The sequence below is a fragment of the Lactuca sativa genome, chromosome 9 (genome assembly GCF_002870075.4).
Source record: "Lactuca sativa cultivar Salinas chromosome 9, Lsat_Salinas_v11, whole genome shotgun sequence".
Taxonomy (NCBI): Eukaryota; Viridiplantae; Streptophyta; class Magnoliopsida; order Asterales; family Asteraceae; genus Lactuca; species Lactuca sativa.
In genome coordinates this window covers 65549195-65565298 of record NC_056631.2, presented here as the reverse complement: position 1 = coordinate 65565298, position 16104 = coordinate 65549195, and the positions used below count along the sequence as shown (strand labels likewise).

The following is a 16104-nucleotide window of genomic DNA, read 5'->3' as shown; positions in this document are numbered from 1 at the left end:
GTTGACTTTGACCGAGGACTTTGACCTTGACCAAGGGTTGACCAGTTGACTTCCAGGGGTATTTTTGGTAATTGTTGACATTTAATGAGTTCAATGTTTTGGCGTTGACCAGTGGGGGAGTTCGTTTCCATGATTGGAGCAGCGTGATCTTATTTCTTTAGCCGACAGTTGCAGGTGAGTTATCCTCACTATATCGACAGGGTCTACGGCACCAAGGTCGACCCTTTTATCGGATGGAAATCTGGGTAGTTGTTGTTATGTTATTGCTTTGTTATGTTAGCATCCTGATAGTTAGGATGGTATATGTTAGAGACCTGGTTAGGGTCGGTATCCTGGTGTATAGGATGATGCTATGCTAGTGACCGGTTAGGTCGGTATCCTGGTAGGGATGTACTATGTATGTGATCTGCTAAATTGGTTGATTATTTGCGAACTGCTATATGATTATATGTTTATGTGCACATGGTTGTTGGACTGGGGTTGGGTTTAGGTGGGTCCTGCTTTGTGCTGTAGGCCAACATACCCAGGGCGGATCGGTTGTCTCGAAGGCCCAACGAGCGGTCCGGATAGGCTGTAGGCCCCAAGAGGGCGGACCAGACGTGCCGAGGCTCGGAGAGTGGACCAGGCCGACTGAAGGCCCGGTGCGGGCGGACCAGCCATACTGTAGACTCAGAGAGTGGACCATGTGGATTGAAGGCCCAGTGCGGGCGGACCAATCACACTGTAGACTCGATGTATATGGCTAGACTCGGAGGGTGGACCAGGTGGACTGTAGGCCCGGTGCGGCGGACCAGTCACACAGTAGACCCGAAGTGCATGGTTGTTATGTTTTGTTTATGATATGATATGTGTATGGTATTGTGGTTGGTATTTTGGGGGTATTTCACTAAGCTTTCGGGCTTACAGTTGTGGTTTAATGTTTCAGGTACTTCAGGAGACCGTGGCAAGGCAAAGGTGTATGTTTTATGTACTTATGATGTGGTTCTGGGAAATACTATGATAATAAATGAATTGAAAACCCTTTTTGTAATGAATTAATGAAAACGGGTTGTTTTTGAAAAATTTAAATTGGTTGAAAATTTTTAGAGCGTTACACACGCTCTTGGTTTAAAGAACTCTACAACATTTTTTTAGATCACTAGTGCTAAATATCGCTCTAACGTAAATTCACTTTTTACGTCATCCAGCGTCGTGCCGGTTTTGTCACGAAACTTCGACATGTCATAACTTCTTCGCTATAACTCGGATTTCGGCATTCTTTATATATTCGGAAACCTCGTTTCAACTACTACAACATTATCCATAGACATCGGCTTTATCTAATATTTCATTTTGACGCTTATTTTCATCCTTAATTCAATTAAGTCACACAGTTAAACACAAAACACATAATACTCAAATAATACACTTATATTATTTCAAAACGGTTTACAAAGGTTAACCTAGAGTATTACATTAACATTAATGACAAGCCCAAAAACACATACATTACAGAAAATTCATTCATTTTAGATCCAAGAGTATAGATCGTGTCGTTGTGAGGATTGACAGTGTGGGGTAAATTGCTTATATGATGTGAAATTGTATCTTGCAAGTTCTAATATATATATATATATATATATATATATATATATATATATATATATATATATATATATATATATATATATATATATATATATGTTATAATATTATGGGATTGAAATCCATGTGTGCTCACCAGGTTTCACAACCTGACACACTTAGTTTATTATATCACAGGTAGCGGTATGAAAAATACATTATGCTGAGAGATTCAATGAGTATTAGACCACTAGTTTAATTACTGTAAAGTTTGTAATATTTCATTATGCTTATGTTTCTGTATTGACGATGGCATCCTAATGTTTTAATATAAATAAAATACATTTATTCGGAAATGATTTGATAATATAATTATCATGTTTTCTGGGAACAAATTCCGCAATATAATTCTATAGAAATGATACTTTAACTTTTTTAATAAGTATAAACAAATCGGTATTTTCTTGCTGTGAAATTAGGGATGTCACAAAGTGCACACCCGTTGAACATTTATAGAAAAGAATCGCTCAAATTCGGGTTCATATGAAAGAGTTATTATTGTTCAAGGTTGAAGACAAATTATACACATGTATGGTAAGAAAAAAAATGACTAACTCTGAAAAATTTAAGTTTTCAGGTGCCTATGTTTTGGTCTATGTAACTCATGTTATACTTATCCAAATCAACTGACCATTGAGCCTAAGACAAAGAAGAAGATGACGGAAGAAGAACCAACCACACCCGAGTTCATAGAAGAGAGTTATAAATGTACAAAATTGAAGATTTTTTTACACATGTATTGTAAGAAAAAAATAACCAAGTCTTATAAGTTTAAGTCTTCAAAGTACCTATATTTTAGATTATGTAACTTAGATTATACTTATTCAAATTAGTAGATCCTGAAACTTAAGATGTAGCCATGACATAAAAAACGTAGGTCGAAGAATCAACTCATTCAGAACTCATAAGAAATAATTACGAGTCTAATATGTATCCAATAAACAAACTAAGAAATCTTGATTCAGTTTTTACCCGTACCATACCTAATGGTACTAAACCGTATATTCCTTAAAACCAAAAATCTTGAATTAAGGGGACTAAGTACCCATATGAAATAGTTGTATGATACGAATAATGTTATCAATTTTTTTTGCTAACCCTCAATTTCTATAATAACATGTCGGTTTTCTCATCCCTAATTAGTATACTACTTTAAAGGATAACACGTTTAGGAATAATGACTTTTTATGTTTCAAAGTTTAGTCACAACAGTTTCAAGAAGTTGTCACTTTTAGTCTCTTATTTTTATGATTCATAGTTTAGCCACAACAGTTTCAAGAAGTTACCACTTTTGGTCACTTTTGTTTTATGTATTCCACTTTGTCTCTTGTATTTTATGTTTGCCACTTTTGGTCCATACATTTTATATATATCCAAAATTTAGCCATAAAAGTTTCATGAATTTGCCACTTTTGGTCCCTTGTATTTTATGTTTGTCACTTTTGGTTCCTTGCATTTTATATATATTAAATATTAGTCACAAATGTTTCAAGATTTTGCTACTTTGGTCCCTTGGATTTATCAAATATGACCTCTAAATTTTTTGTTCTTTTAAATACCGATTTTTGTGTTTCTTTTGAAAAAAAGACGTCTTGGACGAAGGCCAGATCATCTACTAGTTTGTATAATATCAATTAATTTAATTTCATTTATTGGAATTTTTTCATCTACCAAAAATCCAAAATGGTAATAATCGAGTTAAATATACATTTATTCCATTCCATTAGTTTGCCCATTCTTTTAACTTCGGTTATTTCTCTTATCTTTTCATTCAATCCAATCAAACATACCCATTCAATCGCTAAATCGAGCACCCTTTTCCCTAATCCACAGTGGGTACTGCATTGATTGTTTAGATTTTGTCGAAGTCTCACGCGATTCGTACTCTTATTGACTCGTTTAACTAGGAGGGTTTTCGTGTTCTTGATCTTTTGTTCTGTTAAATTATTCCAGTTTCTCGTTTTCCTTTTCGATACCCTGTTAGGGTTTCCGACACCAGAACAAAAGAGCCAATTGGGGTTGGCGGTGTGTATAAGTTCGATTTTCGATGGAGGCGGCCGCTAGCGTCGCCGTCGCAGCGCGTGGTGTTTCTCTGACGATGCCATCCTCTCAGTCTCAATCTTCTCGGAAAGAATGGCGTGTCGTTTCAGACCATCCCGTTCAAAACTCCGGCAACGACGTAAGTTCCTTTAACTGATGTTTTTTCATTTTTCGTTATTTTCCTCACAATGTTAGGGTTTTAGTACATGTTATCTGTTTCGATTATCAGGACTTGGACCGTTCGAAGCTAGGGCAGGGTGACGAGAGACTGGTATATGAGGTATGACACTTGTTCGTTTGAGTGTTTTTAGGTTTTCTCTTATTCAAGCTGGGTGTAAAGGAGTGTGATTTGTGTTCATCAGGGTAGAGAATCTGTGAATGGAGGTTCCGATCATGAACTGCGTCTTGATGATGTTGTGAAACAAAGAGAACAACTTCAACATTTAGAAGTTAATCTCAAAGCTCGACTTATAGCCAGATCAGAAGTAATGGGGATGCAGGAACGCTTTGATTCTCAGATCAAAGAGCACATCACTGCGTCTGTCAAACTGCAGGTTAGTAAGAATGTCTTTGATCCTATAGTTTATTTTTCGCCATAAATTACTTGTCACTTACTGGAATGTGGCTGTATAAAAGGAGCAACTACATGAAAGGGAAAAAGCTATAATGGAATTGCAAAGGACTTTGGATGATAAAGATAAAGAACTTCATGCAATTAGATTGGATCATGAAGCAGTATGTGTAAACTGTAAACATTCATTTCCTTCTTTTTATTTCATCTATTATTGTTTAATATAACTGCTATTCTCCATTGGTAAAGGCATGGGCTAAAGAGGACCTCTTACGAGAGCAAAACAAAGAATTGGCAACCTTCCGGTATTTCTTTGAATATATATGTGTTGGTGAATACTGTAGTGACAGTTTAGGTCTCAGTTTTTTTGTTTGATGAATGTAACATAAGTTGGTAAAAAATATTTTTTTATAGGAGAGAGCGTGATAATGCTGAAGCTGAAAGGGCTCAACATCTTCAAAAAATCCACGACTTACAAGAACATGTTCAAGAAAAAGAGCGCCAGTTCTTGGAATTACAGGAACAGGTACTCTACTTTGCATGTTTATAATTTCTATGCTGTTTGCTTCTATCATAGAAAATGGTAATGCAAACATTACAAAGCTATTTAATTTTTTTTCCCTTTGTGAAATAATGTTACGACCTGTGCCATTTTTTCAGCATAGAGTTGCTCAAGAAACTCTCATCTATAAAGATGAGCAAATAAGAGAGGCACAGGCTTGGATTGCACGTGTTCAGGAGATGGATGCCTTGCAGTCAAATACAAATCACTCATTGCAAGCTGAACTCAGAGAACGCACTGAACAATACAACCAGCTTTGGGTTGGTTGCCAGAGACAGGTTTGCTTCTTAAGTTACAAAAATAGTATTACATGTTATACAGACAATTCTAGTTTCACATATCTGACATTGATGACGTGTCAGTTTGCTGAGATGGAGAGGCTTCATTTGCACACACTGCAACAACTTGAAATTGAGTTGTCTGAGGCAAGAGAAAGAAATGGCACTATCTCTGATGGGACCCGCACTAGTCATGTGAAGGATGTATCTCATTTTGTGCATAACAATGGAAGCCAGCTGGAGGGTAGAGGAGGAAACAGCCCTGCTGGCGATTCTAGGGGTGTCCAAAATGGGGATGCAGAAATTGTCTCTTCACAGGTAGTTGATTTGGTATTTATATGTATACATTTACATAAAATAATAATAATAATAATAATAATAATAATAATAATGTATTGCATTACAGAATGAAAATGTTCCTGCTGTTCAAGTTGCTCCTCAGTCGATGCATGGAATGCCAGCTTTCTTTTCACCTGGACAGCTGGCACCTCTGCATCCATATATTCTACACCATCAAGGGTTACCTCAAAATGTGAATTCACATCTTGTTCAGTCTCATGTTGGCCAGTTTCATTCTGTGCCCACTTGGCAGAATCAACAGGTGAATTAGAATTTATTTATTATAATTCGTGATTTCAAAAGAATTTTACTGTGTAGTTATTCTTTACTTTTTTTACAGGCTATCTCCGAAAGTTTACAAATCCCAATTCACGAACAGTATTCTTCCCAAAATGATCAAAATTCATTGAGACAGTATGAAGCGTCTGTAAATGAGCAATCACAGCAGAACTTGCAGCAAATCTCGTCTCAGTTTCATGATTCTCTAAGGTTGAATGATTCTGACAATGGCAACTTACACCAGGTTAGCTTTTTCTATACACTAGACTATTGAAATTGTACAGAAGTCTGTATCGAATGAATTAGGGAATATGACTGAATGGTGACAGACTCCACTGATATTCAAGAGACCAGGAGTCTCCTAGAGCTCAAGCTCACAAGCAATTCAGTTACAGAAGTGCATAAAACCCTCTAATGAACTCATGATTAGCTATTTAGAACTTTGATGCACCGGCTCTACATAGAAAAGACTAGATTGCCCTTTTACATTACATGCTCATGCTCTATTCCGTAAAAGACTAAACCCTTCATCCTCTTGCATAAGTAAATTGTAATGGTCCAGCAGCTTATATTACCAAATCTGTTTTTTTGCTATTTTATTTTTATCCCACTAAGATTAAGTTTTGATTTTTGAGTAGCAGGGAAAGAATGCAAGTTTTTTGTCTAGTCATGGAAGTGAAGCTCAAAGTCCACCCACAGAACAGCAACAGCTCGGTTCTGGTGGTAGCATTGTATCTGAAGTGATTCAGTCAGTGAAGGTGAGTGAAGGCACTAGTGCCCCTGTGCAAGAAAGATATGCCCCCAGTGCTTCTGAAACAAAAATGGGTCTTTTCGATGAAGAAACATTGTTGGCTTGTGTTGTTCGTACAATTCCACCTGCTCCTGGAGGAAGAATACAAATCAGCTCTACGGTTGGTAGCCTGTAACATAAGTTTTTTTTATTTTTCTTATAATATGCGATGAAGTTGCAGAGAATAGCAATATAGTGTACTCTTGCTAATGTACTTAATCTTTTATTCCATAATAGGCTAATAATTAGCAACATACTTGGTTTTTTTACCTATATATAGCAACGTAATTACAGTTTGCTACCAATATGGGCACTGTACTTTATTTATTAAATATTGCTATCATCTGTAAAAAGATGCAAGTACATTGCTATTATGTGTAAAAACTATAAGTTTGCTGCTTTTATGAGTAATATATGACCTTCATTGGTTAAAGAAATTTAAGCTTGTTGCTATTATGGTTAAAGAAATGCTAGTGTATTGTTATTATTGGTAAAAAATAAAAGCATATTGCTTATACCGAGGTAAAGAGTAAAGTAGGTTTGCTATTTCTTATCCGAGTATTTGACAGTTGACAGTTTGACTTTTATTGTTTTGACAGCTGTTGAGCAGACTGACAAAAATGCTTGCACCTCTTCGTTGGTCTGATTATGAGAACAGGCATGGAAAGTTGGTTGCCTTTCTGGGAAGTCATCCCGAGGTGAGTTGGTGTTTCTGACTTCTGGTTATATACTTTTTTTTTTTGTGTGTGTGTGTGTGTAATAATTAAAGTTTGTTTTTTTCTTTGTGGGTGGGTTTCAGTTGTTTGTGATTGAAGGGGATTATATTCAGGTGAGGGAGGGTGCACAGGAAATCATTGCGGCTATGGTGGCTCATGCAAAAGTGCGTGCTGCTGCTGTTGCTGACTCAGCAACCTCTTCCAATCTGTCTCTGCTGTCTTCGGTTGCTGTCACTCCCATGGCAAGAACTCGATTGAAGAAGACCCCACTGCCAGCTGTCACCTCCAATTATGGAAATGCTAATGGTGTTGGTGTAAGACTTGTCACCAAACAGAATGATCAAATGAGACAAAACGGGAGGCCCACAGCCACAACCACAACCACTCCAAATTACAATGGGAAACAGCAGCAGCAGCAGCAGCAGGGGGGCAGGTAATACTCTTTTTTAACATATGAAACAAAAGTTGTTTATTAGTTTACATGATGATTATGGTTGATAGATAGAATCTTGTATTATGATCACAGGAGTCGAGGAAGCTTCCAAATGTAATGAAGGAAGATGGTTATAGAATTGGAGTTGGAATTGAAACTTTGTTACTTTGTGTTGGAAAAATGTATCTCCTGAGTGTGTGTGTGGGTGTCTGTTTTAACTTACACTTACACTTGCAGCAGTATGGGCTTCATGGTCTCTGTTGGTTATTTAAGAATGATTTCAGTGGATTAAAATTCACAGTCGCTAGTGCTTGCAGTAAAAGGTCGTGTTTGGTTTGTGGATTTCGACTGAATTTAGTTTTGTTGGAATCATTCAAATTTCATGCCGACTAACATGCTTCACAACTGGTTTTCTTGATTTATGAATGAGTATGGCTACCTATTAGCTCATCAAATGGAATCCCATATTGCATTATTTGTGTTCCTCCTTTCATGTCATAAGTGAGTCAAAAGCCTATAAACACCTCATGTTAAAGGACATAAAGCTTCAGAAAATGTTTATTCAAGATTAACTCGATGACATGACTCCGTCAAGTGTACTCTTGCATTTGGTCATTTTGATATTCATCAATAATGGATACATGTGATTTTGCTTCTTCCTCTAACGCCTTGTTCCCCAGTTTTTTTGTAAATTCATTAAAGGAAAGGGATGGAAAATTTTGACGGAAAGAAAGGGGAAGGAAAATATTCATTATTCCGTGTTCCTGATCGAAGGAAATGAAAGGAAAATTTTAAGTTTTTGTGTTCCCGAGTTAGAAGGAAAGAAAAATAAAACTTAAAAATTTCCTTCCCCTCACTTTCTTCCCAAATCTGCCCAATTTGGAAGGAAAATATGACTCCAAAATCCTTTCCCTCCCTTCACTTTCCTTTTATTAATGAAACTCGGGAACACGATTTTCCTTCCACACCCCTCACTTTCCCTCCGTTTCCTCCCATTTCTTTCCTTAAGTAGAACTCGGGAACAAGGCGTAAGATCATCTCAACTCCTGAAGGTCGCAAATCCTTCACATTAGCGACGGTATTTCAAAACCACTCATGAAACTATGACTGATTTTTTAGATTTAAAAGACAAATCATATCATTTTTAAGGATTAGATATGCAAATATGGAACAAAATAACGTCTTGATGAAAACAATGTACCCCATATATCAATTCAACATGATAAAACACCACTCCTAAAGGCTCAAATACCTAAATACCGATTTCTTAAACAAACGATTTCACCTTTTCAACACAACAATCCCCAATGTCTTCAACGACCTCATGTTGTGAAGAGTATACATGGTTCTAAAGCCATGGGTTTGTGATTTCGCAAAAGTGAACAGTACATCCGGTCAATCTAATTCACCTGTGCATCCGGTTAATCTAATTCATTGTGAATGAATGTCACAAATTAAATTAATGTTTGTTTTCTCATAAGTGGTTTCTCATTTGCAAGTGCTTCCAAGTACAATCATTTGTCTAAACATGTTCCAAAAAAATTCAATTGTTCGGGCTACGCTTGGTTTTATAGTGGTTTTATAGTAACACTTGAAGTTTCAATTTTATATGGTTCTATAACGAATTTGAAAGATGTGGGCTATGCTCGAATATCTCTTGTCAGATTTGTCATCTTAAGAGCGATTCACTCTATTTGATGTCACATGTCATGTGAAACATATAGGTACACTAGAATCATCGAGAATTCTTTCGACAATGTTGAAGGTTTGCATCGGCAATACAACTTAATGACAATCTTACCATTTAGGTCTCCATGTTTAATCATATTTTTCTTTAGAACTCATTAATACACCCCATTAAATCATATTCACATTCAATATCTAATGCCCTGGGCACGTTGAATTTTAGACCAAGTACATGACATGTAATTTGTAGTCGACTTAGTTGAAAGAAAAGTATAACGATCCACGTACCTAATCAAATTAGGGTTGTCAAATCGGGCAGTTGTGTCGTGTTTTTGTATGACACGACACGACAATGTTTTGTATAACACGAACACGACACGATATCATGTTTTTTTCATTAACACGAAAACGAACCAATTAAAACACGACAATACGACACGACACGACAAATATAATATTACATAACTATTAGTGTATTTCTTTCATACTTAAAGATATATAACACGACAAAAACGACAAACACGACAACCACAGGCTTAATCGTGTCAATTTCGTGTCGATTTATGAACACGAACACGACACGATACGACATAGTGTTTTTTAATCTTGACACGAAAATGACACGAACACGAATTCAAATTTTGATTTCCTCTTGATTTCGTTTCGTTTCGTGTATTTTGGTAGTGTCGTGTCATAAATTGACACCCCTAAATCAAATATAGTACTTAAATGACATGTCACATTGGTATAACTTTCTGGAAGGAAATCATGCATCATGAACTATTTATATTCGTACTTTGTCTAGAGAGTCCTTAATAGTTTATATTTATCCATCATAAACCTTGATTTTAGCACTACGTTTCATGATCTAGTCCCAGTAGCATTTTTCCAAAAAACATGCTAGCATTTCGTATAGCTTTGAGAATCAACTTCCTGTAATCGATATATTATATTAGATGTGTTGGTGATTTTAGTGTCACCGGTTCATTTTATCTAATGAGATTTATACATGTTTCAAAGAGGATCATATCTTAGTTTTAATACTTAGAGGTGCGTTCACACACTTCTGTTAGTGTAGATTGATGTCGTACGACCAAAAGGGTGGAGGTAAAGGGGGTTGCCCCCCTTGGCAGGTTTCAATGTAATTTCGTGTGGTTATCCACCCTAAACTACCTTATGAAAAACAATTTGAAATATAAACGATATCTGATTTCTCTCTCGTTATTGAGACATACGAAATTTATCACATCATATTCTCTCGCGTTCTTGATCAATATTTTGTGCCTAGAATTTTGATTGTCTCTTTAAGGATTATCCTAGGCCGAATTTCTCGAAACTTGGACATAGACATAGTGGATAAATATCGATTCGGTAAATGAGCCGAAATAGTCCTTGAAAAAATCTAATGATCATTTGATTCTGTTCTACCCTAGTTTCTAACAAGACACAGACAACTATTAGTGCTCCCGCTAGCTACAATGAAAACATGCCAATCTTATTCTTTAAGCAAAAGCAAGTTTCTTGATCTTATAATAAGAAGATAATTATTGTTGGATGTTGGCTTCGAATGAAACCAATATACTTCATTAAGAAGCTTCGACATCATCGAATTGCTTAACAACGCACCTGTAAATAGTCATTGTAGAAAGGTGTTTATAAACTTCAAAGGATGTCATATTAAAATCAGATTTGACGGCAAAAAATTTAGTGATAACTTCGCTTGTTAATAGATAGGAAAAAAATCCTCAACTTATACTTGGGTAAGGACTAAGTCCGGTCAGCGCTAACAAAAATAAGAAACTATTTTTTTCCATACAAATCTTTCACTTTTAAAGTATGTTGTATCTTAAAAACATTGTTTATAAGAGAAATGTAGCCGTGCACTATGTATGATTACTTCTCATTGACTTCATCATATATTCATAGTTCTAAACCATTTATCACTCTTTACTTCGGATAAAAAAATTCCATCATTAACTGATCCAAATCATTCAATTTTAGATCTTTAGATAGATAAAGAGAATGCTAATTTCCTTATCTAATTTGAAATTTTTGTCAAAGATTTATTAAATATAGTTTAAGATGAGTATGACATACAAGATTATGGCGTTGTCGGTGCTTCGTTCGAATAATTTCCGTTAATCATGGGTTGCCAAAGTGCTTGAATGAAAAGACTTTTTGGATGATGAACTTTGTATAGATGAATCGTCCATCATTATAGCCGTACACAGAAAAACCACCATTTGAACTGATATTTGTTTGCATCAATTTGAAAGTACATTGCTTGACCACTTTGCAAGTTGTATTCACATGATTTTTCAACGTGGAGTTGTTATTAGAATTATAAAACTTACCATATTTTTTGCGTCGGGCATTTTTCTCTATGTCGTTCATAATGCACACATTAACATTATGCAAGATAGTTGGGTTAAACGAACAAACTTCCACAACATTGACACTCATATAGTTTTTTGAGGTTACTTCAATAGTACCAATGGAAGTGCAAACAAAAACTTGTAAGGATGTCATTTTCATAGTGGAAAAGAAAGAAAGAAGTCAAGAGTACGAGGTTGAGAAAAATATTGACAATAGAAAACATTTTAGAAGTATGTTGAAATCGAACAAACCAAAACCAATTTATATCAATTCTTGAAGGGAAAAATGTTTATTTTTGGATGGAAAGCGTAATAAACGGCTACATAATGGCTATATGAACGCATTTAAAATTATTTTTACTCCCCAAATGGTAGTATCCAAAAATATGGATTTTTTAAGATTAAACTTTAGGATTAAAATATATGAATAAATTCCGATGGTAACACCATGTTTTATATTAACTAGGGGATCCATATAGTATCCAAAAAGAATGTTGTTGGATCCATATTGCAACAACCCGAACTTCTATCATCTAATTAACTATGGAATAATCAGAGTTTTCTAACAAGTACGAAATTCTAATAAAATTTAAACACTGTACATCCCAAGTTATATTCGAGTTTACAGTAAAATCATACATACCAATTGAAACGACAAGAAAATAAAAACTATTCTAAGTCCTTGCGCTTATATCTTCTCTTTTGGTACCACGGCTACTGCTACTTGAACCTGCAAAACATGAAACATATCTCCAACATCAGACAACAATGTCAGGGGAGTTATATTCATTCTATTTTGCATGCTCATCTACTATTTCCATCTTTCGTACTCTAATCTTTCTTCTTATCTTCTATCTCATGCTCTACATTTTAAACTTTTCTTCTCATGGCATAGACTACCACTCTTTCTCATCTCATCACATCTTTCTATTTTCTTATATCTATTCTCATGCCTTAGCATTCTACTCTATCCTCTGCTATTATCTCCAATAACACTCACTGCTACTCTTCCCACTCATCTATGTCATCTATCATTCTTAGCTTATTCTCATGCTAATCTCACACTTTCCACATTCTCCATCTATGTCTTTACATCTACCTATTCTCTTACTCTTTCTATCTCCCTACATGCTCTATTTCATCTCATCTTTTATTTACTCTTCTTTAAGATCTAGGCATGCTTTTCTCTTGATCTTCTTTCTTCATTTCATATTTCTCATTTCGATCCCTCATATATCCCTTAACACTTTCTTTCATTCCTTGAATCCCTCATGTATTATTTATAAGTTCTTAAAAGAACTCCATTACCTTATTCCACTCATGTAACCTTTTATCTATCTTTTCTAATTATTCATAATCTTTAATTCCCGTAGGAATCATCTATCTACATCCATAAACAGGATCCCCTATCTATGTTCCTTAAGGAACCATCATCTCATTCCTGAAGGAATCGTACTTTTGTCCTCAGAGGAACCTCTATCTCATTCCCGAAGGAATCATAATCTTGTTCACAAAGGAACCATCTATCAATTCCTGAAAGAATCATAATCTTTTTGTAACGACCCAATTTTTACATCCAAAAATTTCATTTTTAAACATTACTTTAGAAAACATTAATAATTAAAAACATTGTTTGATCAAACCACATCACAATGTAAACCATGTCTAAAAGCCAAATCATACAACCAATCGAAATATCAGAGTATAAATCCCAGAGAAATCTCGTAAATGCGGAAACCAGTGTGTGTGCATGATGTGCCGCTACCGCGCCAGCTCCTTCCCCTTTGATGAAGAGGTACCTGAAACCAAAATTGTAAACTGTAAGCACAAAGCTTAGTGAGTTCCCCCATAATACCTCATACCATGCAAGCATATAACATACAACATTCAGCTAGGAGTTACGGGCCTCGACCACACTCATGAAGATACGGGCCCTGCCCACACTTCGTTAGCCGGGAGATACGGGCCTCGCCCACACTCGTGAAGATACGGGCCCTGCCCACACTTCGCTAGCCGGGAGATACGGGCCTCGCCTACACTCTACTATCTGGGAGATACGGGCCTAGCCCACACTCCACTCTCGGAGAGATACGGGCCTGCCCACACTCAACCGCTAACTCATAATATAAAAGTATCACACAGACAACAAGTATAGACAACTCTATCATACCGAAACATATATCATACTTAACTAAACCAAGAGATACGGGCTCGGCCCACACTCTAGTGCTAAAATCTCGTCTACACGGGTCGGCCTTGGTGCCTTAGACCCGTTCCTACTGGAAGGAAACTCACCTCGAAATAGCTGCTGGTCTGTGTGGGAATTGACTGTCTGCTGCTGCTGCTACTCCGGAAATCCTCTAGCTATAATTCCCACAAAACACTCAATCAAACACCGCTAACTGACCCTCTGGTAAATTGACCATTTTACCCTTGATCAAGTTAAAAGTCAAAGCCAGAGTCATCTTTTAGTTGACCCGACTCGCTGAGTTGGCTTCCCAACTCGCCGAGTCCTTATCCAATCAATTGTCCTGCAACCCGTCTCTACTCGTCAAGTTGGGCGTTGACTCGACGAGTTCTCCTTCTAAACTGGTATCCAAGTCCTTCATCCTACTCGCCGAGTTGTATGAACTCGTCGAGTTCATCTTCATCCGATGAACATTTTATGCTGTGACTCGCCGAGTTGTATGAACAACTCGCCGAGTCTGTTCTTGATCTAAGAAGATTGCCTTGAACTCGCCGATTCAGGGCGTTGACTCGCCGAGTTCCTGATGGGTTTTGGTCATAAGACATCCTATGTGCTCATACAAACCCTAATGCTTGGATCTAGGTTTCTCTATTGTACATGCTTTGAATCCAAGACTATAAACCCTAATTCTAGCATATGGAAATCAATATTAACATATAATTAGGTTTATGATATTACCTTGATTGTTATGTAGCAACAACAATCCCGATTCCTCCTTGAATTGGCTTTGGAAGGCTTAGAGTCACAAGTGTCACTCCTCTAATGGCTTACAAACACCATAAGCAAGTGGAGAAGGTATAAGGAGAGAGGGGAGGTATTGAATTCGTTTCTAGGACCTCTTGGGAAGGCTTAGACGAATTCATGAGCCTTGGGGTCTTTATATAGGGTTAGGATTAAGGTTTCAGTCCTTATCCTTATCTAGTTACTTGCCCATCAAGCAACCATAAGATAAGCCTTTAAAATTCCTATCTTTTGGACCTTGGACGATTTTAAGGATATCCTTATCCTTGAATTCGTCCATCCTTTAACAAGGATAACCATTGCCCTATTTTGTAACTATCACATAATTACAATTCAACCCCTCTAGTTTAATTAATTACACTTGATCACAAAATTAATTCTTAATTAATTATTGACCAATATTAATTTAACAAATATGATTTCTCCTTTAATATATTATTCTTATAACATATTAATAAATCATAATAACCTCTCTCTTTATTTATTTCTCCAATCGAGTTGCTTTGGTGAAGGCAACCCAAAAGGACCATGCACCATCGGGTCAAGTACATACCAAAATAGTTATGGACTTAGACACTAATCCAACAGTCTCCCACTTGGATAAGTCTAATAACTATTGTGCGTATGACTTCAGATCCTGATCTGCAATCGTAGCTTTCCAAAGCCGTTGTCAACTCTGATCATATCAGATACGCGTGTCCTTAGATAAGGGATCACATGTTCCTCCATTCTAGATATCATATGAGATATGATTTCAAATCATTCTCTTTGTACTATATCTCGATTCCCGATTTATGACGACTGACTAATTAAACAAATCAAATTAGCCCTAGCCCGGCCGAGCATTTACGTTAGTCATCACAAAACCATCGAGGGGCCCAAAGATATCGCTTTTATCCTACTTTGGATAAAAGGAACGGATAAACTTTGATACAATGCTTGCTTGCACTTACTAACCAAATCACACACAACAATATGTTTTATAACACCAAGTTACTAGTGCGTTTACATATTATCAATGTGCAACCGATTTGCAAGATACAACTCACACATCTCAGTTTCAAGAATATAAGATGTTATCGTCTCACCAATCACTCGTGATACAATCCATGGAGTGATCCAAGTGAGCTTGGGTTTAATCCAATGCTCAAATCATATTCATAAGCACTCATGAACGTTGCAGCAAACATTTGCTTATGTCTAATACTCTTTTAGACAATCCACACACCAATTCACGACAGTCTTCATTCATATCTACTTCCAACATATGAACGACTGTGGCCCGTTTGAATAATTCGATTATTCTTAATAAACTCAATTATTTTGGAAGTCAAAACATGCAAATGTGAAACACAAGAATAATACTAATCCCATATGGCCTCAACCTTTTGAGCATAAATAAAACACTTTTTATTTATCACCA

At 36.3% G+C, this 16104-nt stretch overlaps 1 protein-coding gene across 3 annotated transcripts; it reads left to right on the top strand.

Annotated features, from left to right (window-relative positions):
• The first annotated feature begins 3360 nt into the window (after window positions 1-3360).
• On the top strand, window positions 3361-8020 carry LOC111920395 (uncharacterized). 3 transcript variants are annotated; one of them, XM_023915967.3, is made up of 14 exons: window positions 3361-3802; window positions 3893-3943; window positions 4026-4217; window positions 4300-4398; window positions 4484-4539; window positions 4649-4760; window positions 4895-5074; window positions 5159-5392; window positions 5481-5675; window positions 5754-5936; window positions 6331-6603; window positions 7082-7180; window positions 7282-7631; window positions 7704-8020. In XM_023915967.3, exons 1-14 carry the CDS (start codon window positions 3671-3673, stop codon window positions 7747-7749), a joined length of 2202 nt encoding a protein of 733 aa, XP_023771735.1. In that variant the 5' UTR covers window positions 3361-3670; the 3' UTR covers window positions 7750-8020. The 3 variants fall into 3 exon arrangements, with proteins under 3 accessions (XP_023771735.1, XP_023771736.1, XP_023771737.1); XM_023915968.3 differs by having other exon boundaries at window positions 3362-3802; window positions 6334-6603; XM_023915969.3 differs by having other exon boundaries at window positions 3362-3802; window positions 7725-8020.
• The last annotated feature ends 8084 nt before the right edge of the window (window positions 8021-16104 follow it).